General features: G+C 42.0%; 1 protein-coding gene across 6 annotated transcripts in view; it reads left to right on the top strand.

Moving 5' to 3' along the window:
- ELMO1 (engulfment and cell motility 1) overlaps nt 1-19111 on the top strand; it is a 545925-nt gene that overhangs the window by 287631 nt on the left and 239183 nt on the right. For all 6 annotated transcript variants that reach the window (XM_060633905.3, XM_060633903.3, XM_078440523.2 and 3 more), the window contains one exon: nt 17132-17240. In XM_060633905.3, coding sequence (XP_060489888.2) covers nt 17132-17240 — 109 coding nt within the window. The remainder of the gene's footprint in view (nt 1-17131; nt 17241-19111) is intronic.

Here is a 19111-nt window from a genome sequence, read left to right as displayed (position 1 = left end):
GCCTCTGGGCATTGTACTAGCTGCTTCCTCTCCTGGGAATCTGCTCCCCAGTTAGCCCTCTAGCTTCCTTCCTCATTTCCTCTAGACTTGGGGTGGCCTTTGCTCACCACCAAATATTAAGTAGTAATATCATCTTTTTTGCTCCCTCTCCACCCATCCCCCCTTTGTTTTTCTCTAAATGTAATTCTTGTTTATATACTCTAAATTTACCTTTGTGTTCATTTCCTGCTCCATGAGGGGAGATACTATGTGTTTGTCTCCGCTCTGCCCCAGTGCCTAGAGTAGTGGCAGTCACACAGAAAGCACTCAGCACATATCTGTTAAATGAGTGCCTAAATCACTTGTGTACTGGTGTTCTGCCTTCTGGCTGGGATTGCCAGTTACTCCAAGGTAGGAAGCCATGGAAATAGGTTTCCACCTGGAACATGCTATAACCTTCCTGGTTGTAGCTATCCTCTGGCCTTTGTCCATCCTGGAATGGAAACGAAATTAGCGGTTATACTGGTGTGCCTCAAAAAGCCCTTGCTCCAGATATGCTGATGTTTATACTTGGGTGCATCACTGCTGACTTTTGTTTTTAAGTTGTATTCATTATGACCAGAGTCCAGCTAGTATTAGCAACTTGCCTACCAAATCAGAAGGCATTTTGTATTAGTATAATAAAATTTAGGTGGTAATGTTCCCAAATGCCCCATTGTATTTGATGAAAATAAGTTTTTCCCTTAGGAACCATGCAATACACCTGGTATACCCAAGAGTGTTTGACATGTCAGGTAATTTTATTTTTAAATTGACCTTAATTATATCAACTTTTCCCCTGCACTGGTAAAACCCAAGACTCCAAAATATAGTGTAAAATCATAAATAATAGACCATATTTTCTTGTATTTTATAAAGCAATTAAAACACTATAGTAATAGATATAACAGCCCTAAAACTTCTCACAGACTGGTTTAGTAAATGTTATTCTGTATAAGGGTGCTTATACTTTATACTTGGAGGCTTTTTAGAATACAAGGCTCCAATGTAGATCATTCATACCTGCCTATAAATTCACCGTTACCAAGATGAGGGAAGCTAGCTTGGCTGACTTTTTAGTTCTTGAATAGTGATGCTCCTGTACCACAGGATCTTTGTACTTGCTGTTCCCGCTGACTCAGCCCCTCTTTTCTCCACCCTTACCCCTTAACTTAACTTCCATTTAGTCTTTAGGACTTCATCCTTAAGGCTCCTCTTTTACTGGTTATTTTTCCTTGCTATTTCTTTTACAACACTTATTCAGTTTGAAATTGTATAATCATATGTTTTATTATTTGATCATTATCTTTTTTGTCCTTTGCCCTCACTCCCTAGCCTTGGACCATTTAAATTATTTGTTAAGTGAATAATGAAAGATTTGGTATGTTGAATCCCTGACCAGTGTCATTCCCCTTTTTTCCCCTCAGAAGTCTTTCATGGCCAGGGCGCCTGGGAGGCTCAGTCGGTTGAGTGTCTGACTTCAGCTCAGGTCATGATCTCACAGTTTGTGGGTTCGAGCCCCTTGTCGGGCAGGCTCTGTGCTGACAGCTGAGCCTCGAGCCTGCTTTGGATTCTGTCTCTCCCTCTTTCTCTGCCCCTTCCCTGCTCATGCTCAGTCTTTCTGTCTCTCTCTTTCTCTCTCTTTCTCAAAAATAAATAAACATTAAAAAAATTAAAAAAAAAAGAGAAATCTTTCATGGCCATAGTGATATGTGTCAGAGGACCAAAACTGAAAGCAGACTTGGAAGAAATCTGTCTTTCAGTGAGCTGGTGGGATCATCTAAATGGCATAGTTTGTTAGGACTGATGAGCTGCATGGTGTTAAGCCTCACATAAAGTGTTACTTACGAAAGCCATAAGAAGATGTGTATGCTACGTGAATAGACAGTAGTTCTGTATGAGAATATGACTAAGAAGACCAAAATTTAGTTAACTGTTTTGGCCGTGGGGTCAGTTCTGCTGAAAGCTTGGTAGTTTGGGGCTACACTCTGTATATGGTGGGAACAAATAAAAGGTAAATATTGAGTAATGAATATGTGCCCAGGGCTGTTATGAATATTTTATACGTATTACCTCATTCAATTCTTCCAACTCTGTAGGTTGTCCCATTTTGCAGATGAGGACTCTGAGGCTCAGAGATGTGAAGTCACTTGTTCATTGTTATAAACAGTAAAATGCAGACTGGGAAGTTGGACCAGACAGTTCTGGGGTAATAACTTTTTAGTACTCTACATTTAATTCAGTGGTATGCTAGTAAATAAGCTTAAAAAGAAGACAAAACACAACAGATTTGCCAATGTCTATGGTGTAAATACTTCCACTGTAACTGATTTCCAGCTACTGATAGTTTCTGGCTTGCAATTTTTTAAAGTTAAACAATTGCTGATTAGCTTGTGTTAGCACACCATGCATTCAATCCCTCTGATGCTTTCACCTTCACATCTATTATCTCCATTTGCTTTTCTCACAATATGATGAACTATGTGGAGTTAGTGGGGTTAACCTAAGTGTCCTCATCATTTCAATGGGTGGATAGCATGTCAAGTTCCCAGCGTCAATAAGTGATGGAGTTGATTGAGGGGCACTCTCTCTCTTACTGACTCACTTTTGGCTCTACACATGAACAACCTCTTCTGTTATTAGCATCATCCTTCAGACTAGGACATTTGTTACAAATCAGTGAACATGCACTGACACATCATAACTACTCAAAATCCATAGCTTACATTAAAGTTCACTCTTGGTGTTGTGCATTCTATGGGCTTGGACAAATATATAGTGATCTGTATCTACCTTTATGGTATTATATATTTTCACTGCCCTAAAAATTCCCTGTGCTCTGCCTGTTCATCCCTCACCACCATACACAACCCCTGGCAGCCACAGATCTCTTTGCTGTCTCCATAGTTTTCCTTTCCTAGAAGGTCATGTAATTGGAATTGTACAGAATGTAGCCTTTTCAGATTGGCTTCTTTCACTTAGTAAAATGCATTTAAGTTTCTCCCATGTCTTTTCGTAGCTTGGTAGCTCATGTCTTTTTAGTGCTGAATAACATTGCATCATCTGGACGTACTGGTTTATTTATCCATTCACCTACTGAAGGTCTTCTTGGCTGCTTCCAAGTTTGGGCAATTATGAATAAAGCTGCAATAAACATCTTAGTGCAGGTTTTTGTGTGCACGTAAGTTCTCAGCTCCTTTGGGTAAATACTAAGGAGTCCTACTGCTGGATTGTATGGTGGTAGTATGTTTCCATACTATTAAGAGTCTTCCGAAGTGATCACACCATTTTGCATTCCCATCAGCAAAGACTGAGAGTTCCTGTTGCTCCACATCCTCACCAGCATTTGGTTGTCATTTGTGGATTTTGCTGGTGAAATGACTTTAAAAGGGAACTCTTTTCCATTTAAATGGAGTGTTAAATGACACAAGCTTCTTGGATGAAGGGTTGTCAGTATATTTTAAATGGCAAAAATACTGAGATCTTTTGACTTAACACGTCCATTTCTAGAAATTTACATAAAGGAAATGATTTTGTAAATAAATATAAAAAATGCTTCACAGGGATGTTGATCATTAGGCTTGGGTAAGTGCAGAAGAGAGGATGTTGGGGTAGAGGGAAGGGTCAGGACCCAAGAATGTGAGTGAAGGGGCAGAGCTCAGCACCTGTGCAAATGGAAATACTATAGCAAGACAGCTGTTTCTCTTTGCCCTGGCAGCCTTACGTACCTTAGGATTTGTATCTTTTTTTTAAATAAGGAAAATATTCTGAAATGAAGGAAAAAGTAAAGTCTTTTTTTGATAAAACAACTGTGAGATAATTGATCTTTCTGATATTTAAATACTTATGCTATGTATTATGTTGGCTGCTTGGGCACAAGAATAGCCATCCTCTCTGTGGTATCCAGTGTGTGCCTTGTACGGCATAAGAGGGGCTTGGTCCCTTCCAGAGGGCAATGTTGGGCTGGTCAAGGTTTCTTCCTGGGAAAACTACAAGCATTGCTTTGGCTTGCCTTACTCTCTTCCCCTCTCTATCCCTATCTTCAGAGATCTTTGTCTATTATAGAGTAATTAAGAGAAATCTCATTAATCTCAGTATAAAGGAATATTTTTGAGTGTCTTATTTTCCATTTCTCATGTCTTACCTGAAAACACCATAAAATCAACAGAGAGGCCAGGCATCAGGTAGGGAAAATGGGGCTCATATTGAGGGCCTGTTTCCAGCTAGAACAGGGGACTTGCAATCAGAACCAGTATCCAAAATGCACAGAGGAAAAGGAGGGCCTGCCAGGGGCATCAGCACCTAGGAAACACGAATAGGTTTTGCTTTCAGTACTTCAACATGGGATGCCAGCCCAGCATGGGAGGGTTGCCCCTCCTCTGCCCCAGAGCACCCCTGCAGGATTCCCTGGTGATGGGAGAGTAAGGAGTGGAGCCAGCACACCCTTGCAGGGTATCTGCAGGGAACGTCTTTTGCTGTGGAAGCTGGCTCCCTGTCATCTCATACATTTTTTCCTGCTGGTTCTCACTCACAGTATTTACAGGAAAGCATTTATAGCAAATACTTGCCAAGTGTTTTCCATAAACACAACTAAGGACATTTTTCACACATTCCAACAGCTCTGTAAATGTTTGTTTTCACAGCGCACAACAAAGGTGAGTATCGTTTTCCCTAAACAGGCCTTGGAAAATGTGAGCTTCGGCCCAGTGAGGATTTGCATCTGTGTTGGTCCTTCACCGTGGCCGCACCTCCCTGGGGACACATCAGGCACTTTCAGTAGGCTCAGAGTTTCTAAATGAGTTGTCCTCCACCACTTGGATTCCATGTGTGGCGAAGTGCTCCAGCCGTGGAGTAGCTTCTGGGTCCTGAGCACCCTCACGAGGAAGGAAAGGGTGAGGTTAGAGGCTGCTGGGAGCATCACAGAGGTCACTGCCACTGATAAAGTCCACAGGGAAATATGGATGGAAGAGATAAGATGATTGTGTCTCAGTGAAGATGCATGTGAATGTACAGAAAAAAATGACGACATTTTTCGTGTTAAAACCAAGCAAGTTGATGCTCGCGGCAAGGACAGAGATGCCTACTGGACCCTTGGTGGGCATTGCCAGCCCAACTAGAGGCCAGAGCTTTATCATGTAGTGTCCATTCACTTGCTTAGTAGCCGTCTCATTAATAGGCTCCTAGTTCATGTGTGACTTTGCTACACTGTTAGGGATTCACAGGCGATTGAGATGTGGTTCTACCTGCTAGGGAAAATAAGACACATATACTTTGCCACAATTTGGGGCAAGAAAGAATTGCTGTAAGAAAGATATAGTAGATAAAGGTCTGTGGGGTTTTAGAGGAAGGAGTTGCATAAGGTTTTATGAAGAAAGTGACACCGAGTTGGGTCCAAAGGAGAAGGGAAATTTAGACAAATGCTGAAGGGAAAAGGGGGGATAGGGTGGAATGGTATCAGGGGAAGCAATTTCTAAAGAAGGAAATCACATCTGGACCCACCTCTGCAGGAGAACTACCCACATCTGCACCCACCTCTGAAGGACAGCTGCCCCCACAGAAGATATCTTTTAACAGAAGTAGCCAAGATTTTGGGATGCTTATATAGAATGAGATATAACGAGATGAATTCCATTTAAAAAGCTAGATATAATAAAAGAAAGATTTCTTTTTCACATGCCCTTAATTCAAGTAAAGCCACATATGGCCTAATTTCTTAATTGAGTTTCAATAAATAATTTTCCCATCGTAGCTATTTTAATATGCGTATAATCAGAAAATCAACATTTTCTGTTTGACAGTGTTTCTGAAAAGTCCGATTAATTGTCCAGAAGAAGGTGATGGGAAATAAATAGTTCTCTCTCCTCACCTTTCCATCCCTGCAAGTCCTTTCTCTCAAACCAGAGTGAATTTATAAATCTATGAGCTAAGTGAGAAAATGATGTGTGATCTGATTTACAGGGATTCATTTTATGACCAGCTCTCCTGGAATGTGTTTGTTTAGTAAAGCGAGTTATGTCCAAATATGTTTCAGACAATGTATGTGGAGCATAACTTACCTTTAAGACTGCAATAGCTGTTAAGGCAGTAGTGACAATCCCTCAGTAAGAAATCAGGCTTGAGAAATGTCAAGCCTAATTTTTCATCCCACGGTGACTGTCAGACAATGCCAGCATCTCGGTGTCTTTGCATTCCATTGAAGGAGATGGAAGGCATTTGTATGCAGTAATGTAATGTTGAATGAGTCAAAATTCTGCCCTGTGATCTTGTGATTTATTGCTAATACTGCCCAAGATGCACAGGGGCTTCTCTGCCTTCATTCAGCATCCATTTCCCAGTTGCAATTAATCTTTATTACATTCCATACCTCCCCTCTGGTCTGGAATGTTAAAAAGATTGCTCAGGAGAGAGCCTGGAATCAGCTTCTTCTCCTTCAAGTCTCCCCCCTCTGTGAAGTTGACTCTGCTTGCCCATTGCGTCTCATGTGCACCTTCGTTCCAGGAAGTAATACTTTCTTGTAAGAAATGCAAACAGTATAGAAGTAGATAAAAGAGGTACATAGCAAGTGAAAGCCAATCCACCCTACAAATCCCATCCCCTTGCATCTTCCAAAGAGATTGCAAGCCCTTAAAGATGGTGTTTTGTTCATATATGTATTTTTAGCATCTAACAAGTTACTTAGCAATAATAAATGCTTGAAGAAATACTTTTTGAATGAATGAATGAGTGAATGAATGAATGAACGAATGAACGAATGAACCAAAGGGTGTGGAAGAGAGTGGAGGAGAATTTATATGTATGACAGACCTGGGAAGTATAGTACTTTGCTTTCCAAAATGTGGGCCTTGGACCGGCAGCATCAGCATCCTCTGGTGAAATGCAGGATCTCAGGCTGAACTCAGTCTATTGAATCTGATTCTATATTTAAAAAAATTTTAATGTTTATTCATTTTTGAGAGACGGGGGAGAGAGCACGAGCAGGGGAGGGGCAGAGAGAGAGGGAGACACAGAATCCGAAGCAGGCTCGAACCCACAAACCGAGAAACGTGACCTGAGCCGAAGTTGGGTGCTTAACCGACTGAGCCGCCCAGATTCTATATTTTAATCAGATCTTCAGGTGATCCACGAGCGCTTTAAGGTTTGAGAAGACCTATAGTAGCATGTGTCTGGAAATAATGATGACGAGAGCTTTCACGAACAAAGGCAAGGAAGTGCATGTGATTTGCATGTAAGCAGTGTGCAGTGGATCCCCTTCCCATCAGTGGATCCTGAGGGCTTTGTATGTACTTCATGCTTTACTCCCCTCACAGATCCCATGTGGCTGTCATTGAGAGTCCTCTAGAACTATCATCCGGGGCTATTTCTGAACCTCTAGTGCCTCCATCTGGTCAGTCCTAAACCCCAGCAGGGAAATAGAAATATTTTTTGCCACCCGAGAAACAGTTCAGGCCACAGCGCAGCAGTCACGAGGCTTGCCTGAAGATGCCCGGCACGTCACATTTAACTACTACACGGCAGACACATTACTCAAGCGCCAAGGCATGGTTTCCTCATCCGTAACAAGTGGTCCTGCTTCAGTGGCTTGTGGGGACCAAATGAGGTAAACACTTGACAGTTTGCGCAAGATAATCAGTCCATCTGTATTCACTTTTTAAAAAAAAAATTGAGGTGAAATGTCACATAACATAAAGTAAAGCGTTTCAAAGTGAACTATTCAGTGACATTTAGTACATTCACACGTTGTGCAAACACTACCTCTATGTAGTTGCAAGACATTAATTATAATCATCCCAAAAGGAAACCCTGCATCGATTAAGCTATTGCTCCTCATTTCTTCTCCCCCTAGCCCCAGGCAACTGCCAATCTGCACCCTCTATGGATTTTAACTGATTAATGATAGTTTTCATTAGTCACAGCAAAAAAATAAAATAAAATAAAATAAAATAAAATAAAATAAAATAAAATAAAATAAAATAAAATAAAAATGAAAACAATCAGATTTATTTCCTTCATCTACTCTCCTTGCTTTTCATGTCTTTAAAAACAGGAGGTTCGCTAATGATGGAAAATGAGAATATACACGTGGCATAACTTTAAATCAGTGGTTCATAAAGTGTGTTCCCAAACTGGCAGCATCCATGCTATCTGGCAAATTGTTAGAAATGTAGATTCTTGTGTCCACCCCAGGACAACTGAATCATAACTCGGAAGCTGGGGCCCAGCAATCTGTGTTTTTAATAAGCTTCCAGATGATTCTAACACAAGCTCAAGTTACAGAACCGCTGCCTTAAGTAAACAAGATGTTACCTCTTCGAGCGCGTCACGATGCCCATCCTTGGGCCCCGGAGCACATGTCCTGGTCTAAGAGAGGAGGTCTTCTAGCTCAGTTTCTGTGATGCAGGCATCAGCGGGGGAATCACTCCTGCTATCCTCTGGCCCTTGGAAGAGTCAACAGAGCTGATGTCTCGGCTTCCCTCGGTGACATCGGGGTCACCATGCAGGCATACACCCACGTCATCCCTGCTGTTACTTCGTCTTTCCGTCTTTGTGCTGCCCAACCCCACACTGGGAGGGAGGACTTTTCAGCAGATCGTAGCTGTGATTGCTTGGTGTGTTTCACACATATATCAAAGTGCAGGCAGTGCTTCTTTTTGGTTGATTAATGTTCAATTCGAGGTCTATTATGAACCTCCAGGCTTTAATTACTACACCATTACCCAGTCAATTCCTTGCCATTTTATATTTATGGCTTTTATTATGCCTCTGTATGTGCAGTTGCCTAATTTTATTCTGGAAGGATTTCACCTCATTAGCTGGGTTTTATACCATTCTTCTCATTTGTCCAGATTGTTATTTATCTCGGTTCCTTGTGTGCACTTTCTACTTTTTTTGCCCACTAATCTGACCTCTTATACATTCCTTTTCTCCTTTTCCTGGGACGCATTGTTCCTTTGCCCTTGGCGACTGCTCTTTAAGTGTTTGCAAATTCTGCTATGGGTGTTCTGTGCCCTGGTCACACTCTTATCTCAGTCATTCCAATGCAGCTGCGTGGTGTCATCAGCCTTGTCCAATGGCCTGGAGGTCTGCTCTTTAGCCCTGGACGTGGACGTACCATGGACAGCTTTATTATCAGATTTATTTCTTCTTCCACCTAGCTTCTATATGTGCAATTCAAAGATGTGTGGATGGAGGTTTTTTCTTTTTTTTTAAGAGTATGCTGCTAAAAATAATTTTGAAATGTTCTCTGAAATGCTTTGTAACACATTCTCCGTCAATCCCTCTAGTGTCTCAGAGGAATCTAAGGTTGGGTTTACTTGCTCATGTATTTTCTTAGGTTCCACCCCAGACCTGCTGAATCAAACTCTGAGGGACTGGCCTTCTAGTCTCTATCTACCAAGCCTGTGGGGATGATTCAGATGCCTCCTCAGGTTTGAGATGCTGAAAGAACCTTAGGGAACCCATCCAAGTCAAGAAATAATATTTGTTCTATCCGAGTCCTTACTTTGACAAAAAACAAAGATTAATAATCTCGGTAGCAGTTTTGTTTTGTTTTCTGGTGTGTGTGTGTGTGTGTGTGTGTGTGTGTGTGTGTTTCAACAGTTTTGCCCTAGAATGATAAGAATATTTCAGTGAAGCAAGTAGTAGCACCCTGGAATCAGAGCTCATGTAATTATGTATAGCAATGGTAGATCAGTTGTCTCTATCATTGAGTGTGTGGGAGGTCTCAGGCACTAAGGTATCTTTACCATCACTTTTTTCCATTAATCTTTACAACCTTTGTGGAGAGGTATTCCTCCAAGGTTAAGGAATGTGCATAAAGTCACCAGGTCTGTTAGAAGTAGATCCAGGAAAATCATTTCTGTCTGGAGTCGTAATGCTATCTGCTCATCTGTTACCATGGTAAGGACTTTCTTGATCAAAACTTTGTTACTATTTCACCCTCTCCTTTTTCAGTAGGAACAGGGGTAATGTGTTTTGAGGGGAATCAGTAATTAGGAACGTGTGTTCTGGTGTCAGGCCACCTAAGTTCCTGAGCAACGTCTGTTTGTTTCTGTGCTGTGTGACCTCGGGAAAATTACACACCATCTTCTTGCTTCAGTTTCTTCATCTTTAAAGTGGGATAGTTCAGTATTTCTGTCATGTGGTAGTGTATGTACCTTAAATGAGACAGTCAATGTAAGTGCTTAGAACAAGGCCTAGGAAATAAATGCTCTCGATAAATATTAGCTCCTGTTTATCTTTCTCTGTTCTCTTGTCTTGCACCTTTAAAGCTATCTCTTTAAGGTCCATTCTCTCTGTGGCCTCACTTCCCTTATCTGTAAAATGGGGGCAGTGGATCAGGTAGACGAGCAGCTGGGATTCAGATTTGCTCGGGTTTGTTTTCCTCTTTGGCATACTTTCGGTAATGTTCCTTACTCTCTGCCCATTTGAAATCATCTTATTAGGGTTTGGCATATTTGTTGGGTTTATGGACTTGCTCAAAATTCATGATCACAATTAAGTTCTTGGGTAGCCCCCTTGAGGCAGCTCAATGTACTTTCAAGTGCTTCTCTCTGGGTTTCTGGGACCAATCGCCATTAGCACCTGCTACCATTAGCACCAAGGGGGAACACAGGAAAAGTGTTCCCTTGTGGCCGCCAAGTCGCCACGAGAGAACCTCAAACTGGGCTTACACTTTTATTTTATTTTATTTTTTTAAATTTTCAAAAAACTTTTTTTGAATGTTTATTTTTTGAGAAAGATAGAGTACAAGCAGGGAAGGGGCAGAGAGAGAGAAACTGGAAGCAATCTCCAGGCTCAGCCATCAGCACAGAGCCTGACACGGGGCTCGAACTCATGATCTGTGAGATCATAACCTGAGCCAAAGTTAGACGCTCAATGGACTGAGCCACCCAGGTGCCCCAAGCGGGGCTTATACTTTAACCTCAGAAGAGGTCTGGATCTTGGTGATGTGATCCAAGCGCTAACTCTTCATTCATGATCCTGTTACTAATGTGAATTATTTCTGTGCTGCAGAGGGAACCTCATGGATACAAATAAGGTTTTTTGTTTTATTCATTGGTTTAATATGAGAGAAGATTGGAATTTCTTGTGGTGGGTCAGGAGATAAGTTTTAACAGAGCCTACAAGGTTGACAAGACTCTGGAGACAAGTGTCCTGTGGTGGCCTTGACAGTTTAATATTGGGACTGCATTGCCCAAAGTGTCAGGCCATGACTTATTCTTCAGGGTCCTTGCTCATTCCTGCCCCTGTATCACCCCGTATCCCTGTGGGAGACTCCTGCTGAAATAGGAGCACATGGGGCTTCCTGCCGGCATCTTGGGTGTAAGCAGGTGAGGACACTTTTTTATAAGGTTCTCGTGCTAAAAGGATGTGAGCACCTCTGGCTTACTTTCAGATGTCCCCCACAGAGCCAGCCTCACTGAAGTCATGATTTTGGTTTAGTTGCTGGTAAAGGCATTGTGTGAAAGGGGTCACACAGGAATAGGAAGAGGGGGGACAGCGAAGAGATAATAAACAACAACTGGGTCAAGTCTGTTTTAGGCACTTTGCCTTTGTCTTGTGATTTAATTTGCACAGAAGTCCTGGGAAGTGAGTTTTTTATAACTTCTGTATGTTTCAGAAAGAGGTGGAATGCCTTGTGCAAGTTAAACTAGTTTTGCCAATGCTTCCCGTAGCTTTGTGTCAGAATTGGGACAAGACAGACAATCCCTCCTCTTTGGAGAGAACACATTACAAGTTCACACCCTGTCCTTGGCGGCCTGTGAAGAGGCCACTGGGCCGTGTCTGACTCCCAGAGCCAAAGCAGCATATGAAAGAAGACTTCATAGATGAGAGGTAGTGGAAGAAGCCGTCAAGGCTCTCACTCCAGGGCTGGAGTGGGAAGACTGAATGGATTGGCCTTGCCCTAGAAGTAGAGAGCTCAGCAGAAAGTAGAGGAAAATGTGTCCAGGACAAGTAGATGAATAAGTCAGCAATGTGATTGATATTGAGGCTAAGAGGGCCAGGGTGGCCCCAGGAGCAAGAAGGAGTGGGTGTTAGAGTGTGGCTGGACTTGTATTCAGAGCTTAAATGCCCAAGCCAAAAAGGTTCATGATCTGAACCACTGGAGAAGAAGAAATGCAGAGCACTCAGAGGACTATTCAGAATTTAGGGAGGGAAAGCCTGGAGGCTATTCCATGCAGCCTCAGTCACTCACTCTGAGCAATTGTTACTGATCTTCACGGGATAAATGAGATAAGAGAGAACCTTATACTTTTGTCTAGAAGGAGCTGGGATTTATAGACCCACTTCAGTGAGATACAAGAAATTGATCAAAGTTACTTCACCACTTTAGTCATGAAATCCATTGAGGTTTATGATAATATGTATGTGAAGACCATTTTCACAGGAAGAGATTTGGAAATCGAAGACTTAAAAATGGAGTTCTATGACTGACTTGGGCTAGCTCCATGCTTTAAGCAAGCCAACGCTTCGCCTTGTTGCCAGTACTTTTTTAAGAGTCTAATAGTAATACCTGCCTTATCAGTCTTAAGGACTTGTTGGGGGATCAGTTGATAGAAGTTATGTATATATACCCTGAAAACCTGAAAGTATTTAAAAAACATTTTATACTTAATATGGCACAAGTATCCACTGTTTTATTTTACGAGACATGCAGACAGTTAAAACTTCTTTTGGGGTATGATGTATTCTATGATGAGTGATAATAACAGGTTGTTGTGCTTCATCTATCATGGCTTCTGTTCCAGTATGTTTGCTCTTAAAACTAGAGTGAGGAAAACATAAACATGGAAAATAGACCTTGATATTTCCAAATGGAACTTTTCAGAATGATGTCTTAGGTGAGCATGGTTAATACCAGAATGCTGAACATAGGTAGAACAGAAAGTTAAATGTTTTTATTTTAATTTATTTTATTTTTTAATTTTTTTAATGTTTATTTATTTTTGAGAGAGAGAGAGAAAGAGAGGGCACAAGCAGGGGAGGGGCAGACTGAAGCAGGCTCCAGGCTCTGAGCTGTCAACACAGAGCCCGATGCAGGGCTCAAACTCCTAAACTGCAAAATCATGACCTGAGCCAAAGTTGTTGGATGCTTAGCCAACTGAGCCACCCAGGCGCCCCAAATGTTTTTTTTTTTTTAAGTTACTGTCTAGTAATATATTATTAGTAACATTCACGATCATAGACTTCTCTGAATATTTCCGTCGGAATATTGACCCTAAAAAGCACACAGGTAACTTTAAAAATTACTGTCTGCCTTGTCTAAAGAAACCACTCCAGAAGGAGGTTTATTTTTCTTTAGGTGGGTAAATATGATAAGATGGATGGTACATTAAAGAATAAAGAGAAGGGCTTCTCAAAGCTGATTTACATATTGATTACTTAAATTACTCCTTAATTTAGTGCCTGCTAATAAACAGTGCCTTGGAAATGTTTCCGGAACATTTATTGGCTGCAGTAATTCTATCTCCGGTGTATGCAGATCACATCCTCATTAAATATTGATGTGCTCATGAAATGTTAATAGAATGTTAATGTGAAATGCAGGGGGATCTCCTCAGTGGGAGCTGGGACTGGCTGAAAACTACCTGTCTTCTGTCTTTTCTTTATGTTCTGTCTTCTTCTTGCTCTGTTGTTTCCATTAATTCCCCCATCATCAGGAGGTTTGGATTTGCTCCTTAATATATGTATAGCCGTCCCAGATACAACATTTTTAAAAGAGAAAGATTTACTGATTGATGGGAATTTAGTTGTTCTCCCCTCCTGCTTCGCTGAATTGGAATTCCTGGTTAGAACTAGAATGAATTCCTCTAAAAGGAGAAGGGTGATTCAGGATTAAACTAACGAGTCTTTGTGCTCAGCAGATTGTGGAGAAGAGATTGTGAAGAGGGAACGAGCCTTTCAAAGACTTGAGCACCGGTCCTTCCTTGCTTGACTGCAGAAGGGATTTAGTTGGAGTTTACGTTCAGCTTTCTCAGAGAAAAAACAATCAACTCATAACATGTGTTTCCCTAAAGACACTGCAAGGAAGAATTTTTGTCATAAATCTCAAGGACAATAAAGGTTATGCTCATGATGATATTCAGTACATAATTATTTATGTGAGCATATGTTCCAAATGGTTGAAAAGCCTCAGTAAACAGTACGGTTCATCAACTTCTTGGACAATCGTGAGGGGGGTAAAGCGATAATGGCGAAGGCTGTGAGAACTGCTTGTGGCACAACAAATGCAGGAGGAGATTGAAGACACAGACTATGAAGACACAGACTATGTTGTGGCTATGGTTGGGTTTTAAGGCAGTCCTGGCAGGAATCTCCCCAAACAGTTGATTTGTTAGTGGGGTACTGTCGGTGCATATAATAAGAGGCGTATATATGTGTGTTTTGGTGTCTGTGCAGAAAATAATCGGAGCACATTCTTGTTAAAATCCTACTCCTTTGGTTCTAAGCAATGCACCTGATATTGAACTCCCTCACATCACTTTGCTGTTTGGAACCCTGTCCATATCAATAAGATAGCAATTTCACTTACTTTTCTTTCTTCCCCCTTTTCTTCTCTCCTTTCTTCTTCCATCCTTTCAAATATTCTTTCTTTTATCTCACTTTCCTAAAAGCCTTCCCCTCTTTGTCCTCTTCATTCCTTGTCTGCCTCTCCTTACCTTTCTATGATCACATGCCGGGTGCCCCATGCACACTCAGTCTGAGCTGCCCTAATCTCTGCCAGGGATGCTGCCCAGGCCCCCCTTTCTTTCTTACTCCCTCTTATCCCTTCTCTGCACTCAGATCTTTTCCAAACGAATCAGGCCATGTCACTCGTCTGCCTAAACCTTGTGATTAGCATCTCAGGATCTTGGAGTGACACCCCACCCAGCCCTGGGGCAGAGGTCTTGGCTCACCTCTATGCTCCCCAGGTTTGTTTTCCTCCTCTCCAGCTCCTAGAACCCCAAATGCTTCTTTGGGCAAGCCCAGACCCCTCCACATTATAGACCAGGCAGTCTGCTGGCCTGTCCCAAACACATCCTACTCATCTACTCAGGAGCACTGTCCTTGATACCTACACCTGGGATATTCTTCCTCCCAGACCTCGACTTGGCAAGCTCTTTCTCATCCCCAATTCCCAGCAGTCACTCAGTTATCTAAACTCTCCTCTGCAGGCCTTCCCCATTGCTCTTTAACACCTCAACCAGTTATTTTTTTTTTCCCATAACACTTGTGATAAACTAATTACCTATTGTTTTTATCTGTCTTCCTCAATTAGAATGAATGTTCAATGAGGTCGGAGCCCTGGTCTATCTTGTTCTCTACTTTGCGGGGCTTCTTCCTAGTCGATAATTACCATTATTGATTGAATGAATAAAACACTGTTTCTGCCACTGAAGATTTTGTAGCCTAAGGGGTAAAACAACATAGGTCGGTGCACAGCGTTGATGTAGACTGGGAGACACCCACCTACTCAGGATGTCGTGTAGCTCTTGAGGAGGTACCAGGCAACTATATCTGAGATGGCTCCAGAGATGGATAAAGTGGTTATTCCTTTTGTTGACACATGAATTTGAAGTTTAGTGACTTTGAAATAGAGTTTTCTTGCTTTGTTTTTACTTTTGTCCAATCCCTGTATACACATTCCCTTAATGATGGTAGGAACATTTCAAAGTATCTTAAGGATAGAGGAGAATTATTAGACCAACCAAAGAGTTTTCAGAGGAAGTTTTGAGCAAATAAACTGTAAGGACAGGGAGTCAGCTTTTCTGCAGGAGCAGAGGATCCCAGGGCTCTCCTATGGCCTTTCCTCTCTGCTTTCCTTTGCATTTGTGTTTGCTTTTCTTTAAAAAAAAAATTTGTAACATTTATTTATTTTTTGAGAGACAGAGTCGGGGAGGGGCAGAGAGAGAGGGAGACAGACTCCGAAGCAGGCTCCAGGCTCTGAGCTGTCAGCACAGAGTCTGATGCAGGGCTTGAACCCACAAATTGCGAGATCATGACCTGAGCCGAAGTCGGATGCCTAACCGACTGAGCTGCCCAGGTGCCACCCCGCCGCCAAATTTTTTTTATTACAGGTTCGCATTCAGGTAGCTCCTGTGCTCACATACCTTGTGGACTGTCAGCACAGTTGGGCCAGTTTTTTTCCCCTTTTGTATGATAAGTCTCAGGGACAAGCTCTGGTTGGTTCCTTTTGTGTCACATGTCCCTTAGGCATGCTTCAGTCAACTAATATGGGGGGTGAGATCTTGTAAGAACATGAGAACCTCTGTGGGCAGATATGGGGAGTTAAAGGGTGCCTGGGTGGCTTGGTTGGTTAAGTGTTAGACTTTGGCTCAGGTCATGACCTCATGTCTCATGGGTTCGAGTCCTGTGTCAGGCTCTCTGCTATCAACACAGAGCCCACTTTGGATCCTTTGTTCCTGTCTCTCTGCCCCCTCCCACTGGTGTTTCTCTCTCTCTCTCTCTCTCTCTCTCTCTCAAAATAAATAAATAAACTTAAAAATTAAAAAAAAAATAATAAAATGTGGGAGTTGAAGGCCCAGAAGAGCTGCTATTCACCAGGAAAGGGAAGACTGAGGGGAGAGAGCATGGTCTTATCACTTCAGTAAAAGGTCTTTCTTGTCCTGTTTTGAAAACCTCTCCATCCATAGGCACTTCTGTGTAAGTGGAAACCAGCAAGCAAAATCTACTCTGACAGGGTGGAAATTTTTAGGAGATTTGGAAACCATGTGAGTTTTAGGCACTATATACTGAGTATATGCTTAGAGTACAATTGTGTTTTGGCCCCAACCCTTCGTTTGGCAATCTGGGGTGGATCTGTTTCTGTTACCACAGAGCCAACATTATTTTTCAGTTTTTTTTTTAATGTTTATTTTTTATTTTTGAGAGAGAGATAGACCAAGAGTGCAAACAGGGGAGGGGCAGAGACAGAGGGAGACACAGAATCTGAAGCAGGCTCTAGGCTCTGAGCCTCAGCATAGAGCCCAACACGGGGCTCATACTCGCGAACCTGAACTGAAGTTGGATGCTTACTCAACTGAGCCACCCAGGCGCCCCATCTTAGAGCCAACATTTCAACATTTTCTACAAACTGGCTTCCCTTACTTACCTGTTCCCTTTCCACTTGCAGATTGTGCTTGAGAACAGTAGCCGGGAGGATAAGCATGAATGTCCCTTTGGCCGCAGCAGCATAGAGCTGACCAAGATGCTGTGTGAGATCTTGAAAGTGGGCGAGCTGCGTAAGTAACACTTGTTTCCCACATGCGCATGATGCTTGGCAGGGACCCCACTTCCAGGGTTGTGCCTGGACCTACGCAAAGAATTCCCAAGGTGCTGCCAGCGGTGCATGGGCATCCCTGTGGACCCAGCATTCTTTGGCTCAGGCTTCCAGTGCATGTATTTCTGCACGTCTGTCTTGGAAATACACATTATTGTTATCTACAAGTAGAAAAATTTGCAGGTATGATGACTGAATTTCAAATGTTATTGAATGAGTATATATTAAAATAGTCCTGCATTTAGTAATCTGTTAAGGAAAAAGATCTATGGATTTCCTTTTTAAAATTCTGGTTTTTAACCTACCAGTAGATTATTTTCTTTTCTTTCTTTTGAAACAATTTTTCTCTGTAAAGAAAAATTGAACACTTTAATAAAATCCTCTTCTCCCAATATCTCACTTGTTTAGAATACTTTCTCTAAGAGAGAAGGAATTATAGAAGAAAATGGGTAGCTGATCATGACAAATGTGGTCAGAGATATGCTCATTGCTTTTTTTCTTATTTATATTACAAAATTTAGGAGAGGACACCCAGAAAAAGCAGGTATGATAATTTTCCTGCCTTTTGCTCACTGGTGTAATTTGGGTTTAACCTGTTAAGATGAGTCTGATTTAACCTGGCTTGCAGTCATTGTCAACATTTAGCCTCCTTAAAGTGGCTGAGTTCCATTCCCTCCAATATCTTTAGAGCTGACACACATATAAATCTTCCCTTGTAGGCTTAATAACATGGGCGCCAGAGAAGCCTGTTTATACCAGAGGAATGTTGGATGTTTGGTATTTGTTGTGAAAGCATAAATATTCAGTTACCTGCTTGAGAGTTTAAAATAACGGTCTGAGATGATTAATGGAAAGGAATCCAATGATTAAATTGGAAAGGAGGTTATGCTTTATTTACATTGTAAAAACCGACTATAGGTACTATTCAGGTAAACTAGAAAATTGAGAGCTTAGGGAGGAAAAATGAGGAATTTAAGTCTGTTCGACCAAGCACAGCAAATATTGTCATCCTCCAGTGTGAGTGGATGGGGGAAAGAGGCTGAAATTGACATGAAACTGCCATGAAAGTTCTTTACTTATGAGCCCAAACTAGGTCATCTGTGCGTTAGAAGAGTAGTAGCCTGACCGAGAGATTTCTGTGTCACTCTGCTCAGGTTCACTGTTCACCAAGGTTAACATTTCAGTTTACCTGGATCCTTTTTTTGTTTTAAAGTTTATTTATTTATTTTCAGAGGGGGGAGGGGCAGAGAGAGAGGGAGAGACAATCCCAAGCAAGTTCGTGCTCTCAGCACAGAGCCTGATGTAGGACTAGCACTCAAGAAACGTGAGATCACGACCTGAGCTGAAACCAAGAGTCGGATGCTTAACCAACTGAGCCACCCAGGCGCCCCTATTTACCTGGATCCTTGACCCGAGTTATCCTTCCTACTCTCCATCAGACTAACTTGTTGAGATTTATGTCTGCTGCCTAGCTTACTGTTTATTCAGTTGAAGGATTAAAGTCCTGAGTCAAGCAGATCCTACTGAATTCCTCATCCTGACAGTGGTAACTGTTTCATGTTTATCGCAGTTTTATGGGGGGCACTGCAGGAAGTCACTTGCTAAGAAGCATTGCAAGACCCGCTAAGATTTTCAGAAACTGGACAACAGTCATGCTCTGTCTCGTTGGTGCTTGCTTTGTCTAGGTTATCACCCCACATTGCCCCTTTCCCTATGGCCTGCTTTGGCCAGTTCTCACCTTCATGGCAGTAGAAAGTGTATAGAGTGTATTCTTCTGTGCTTCACCACTATATCCAGCCTCTGCTCTTCTTCTTTGACAACTGACCCATATCT

This window comes from Panthera onca, chromosome A2, assembly GCF_046562875.1.
Source record: "Panthera onca isolate mPanOnc1 chromosome A2, mPanOnc1 haplotype 2, whole genome shotgun sequence".
NCBI classification, from domain to species: Eukaryota; Metazoa; Chordata; class Mammalia; order Carnivora; family Felidae; genus Panthera; species Panthera onca.
This window is presented reverse-complemented; position numbering and strand designations above follow the sequence as displayed.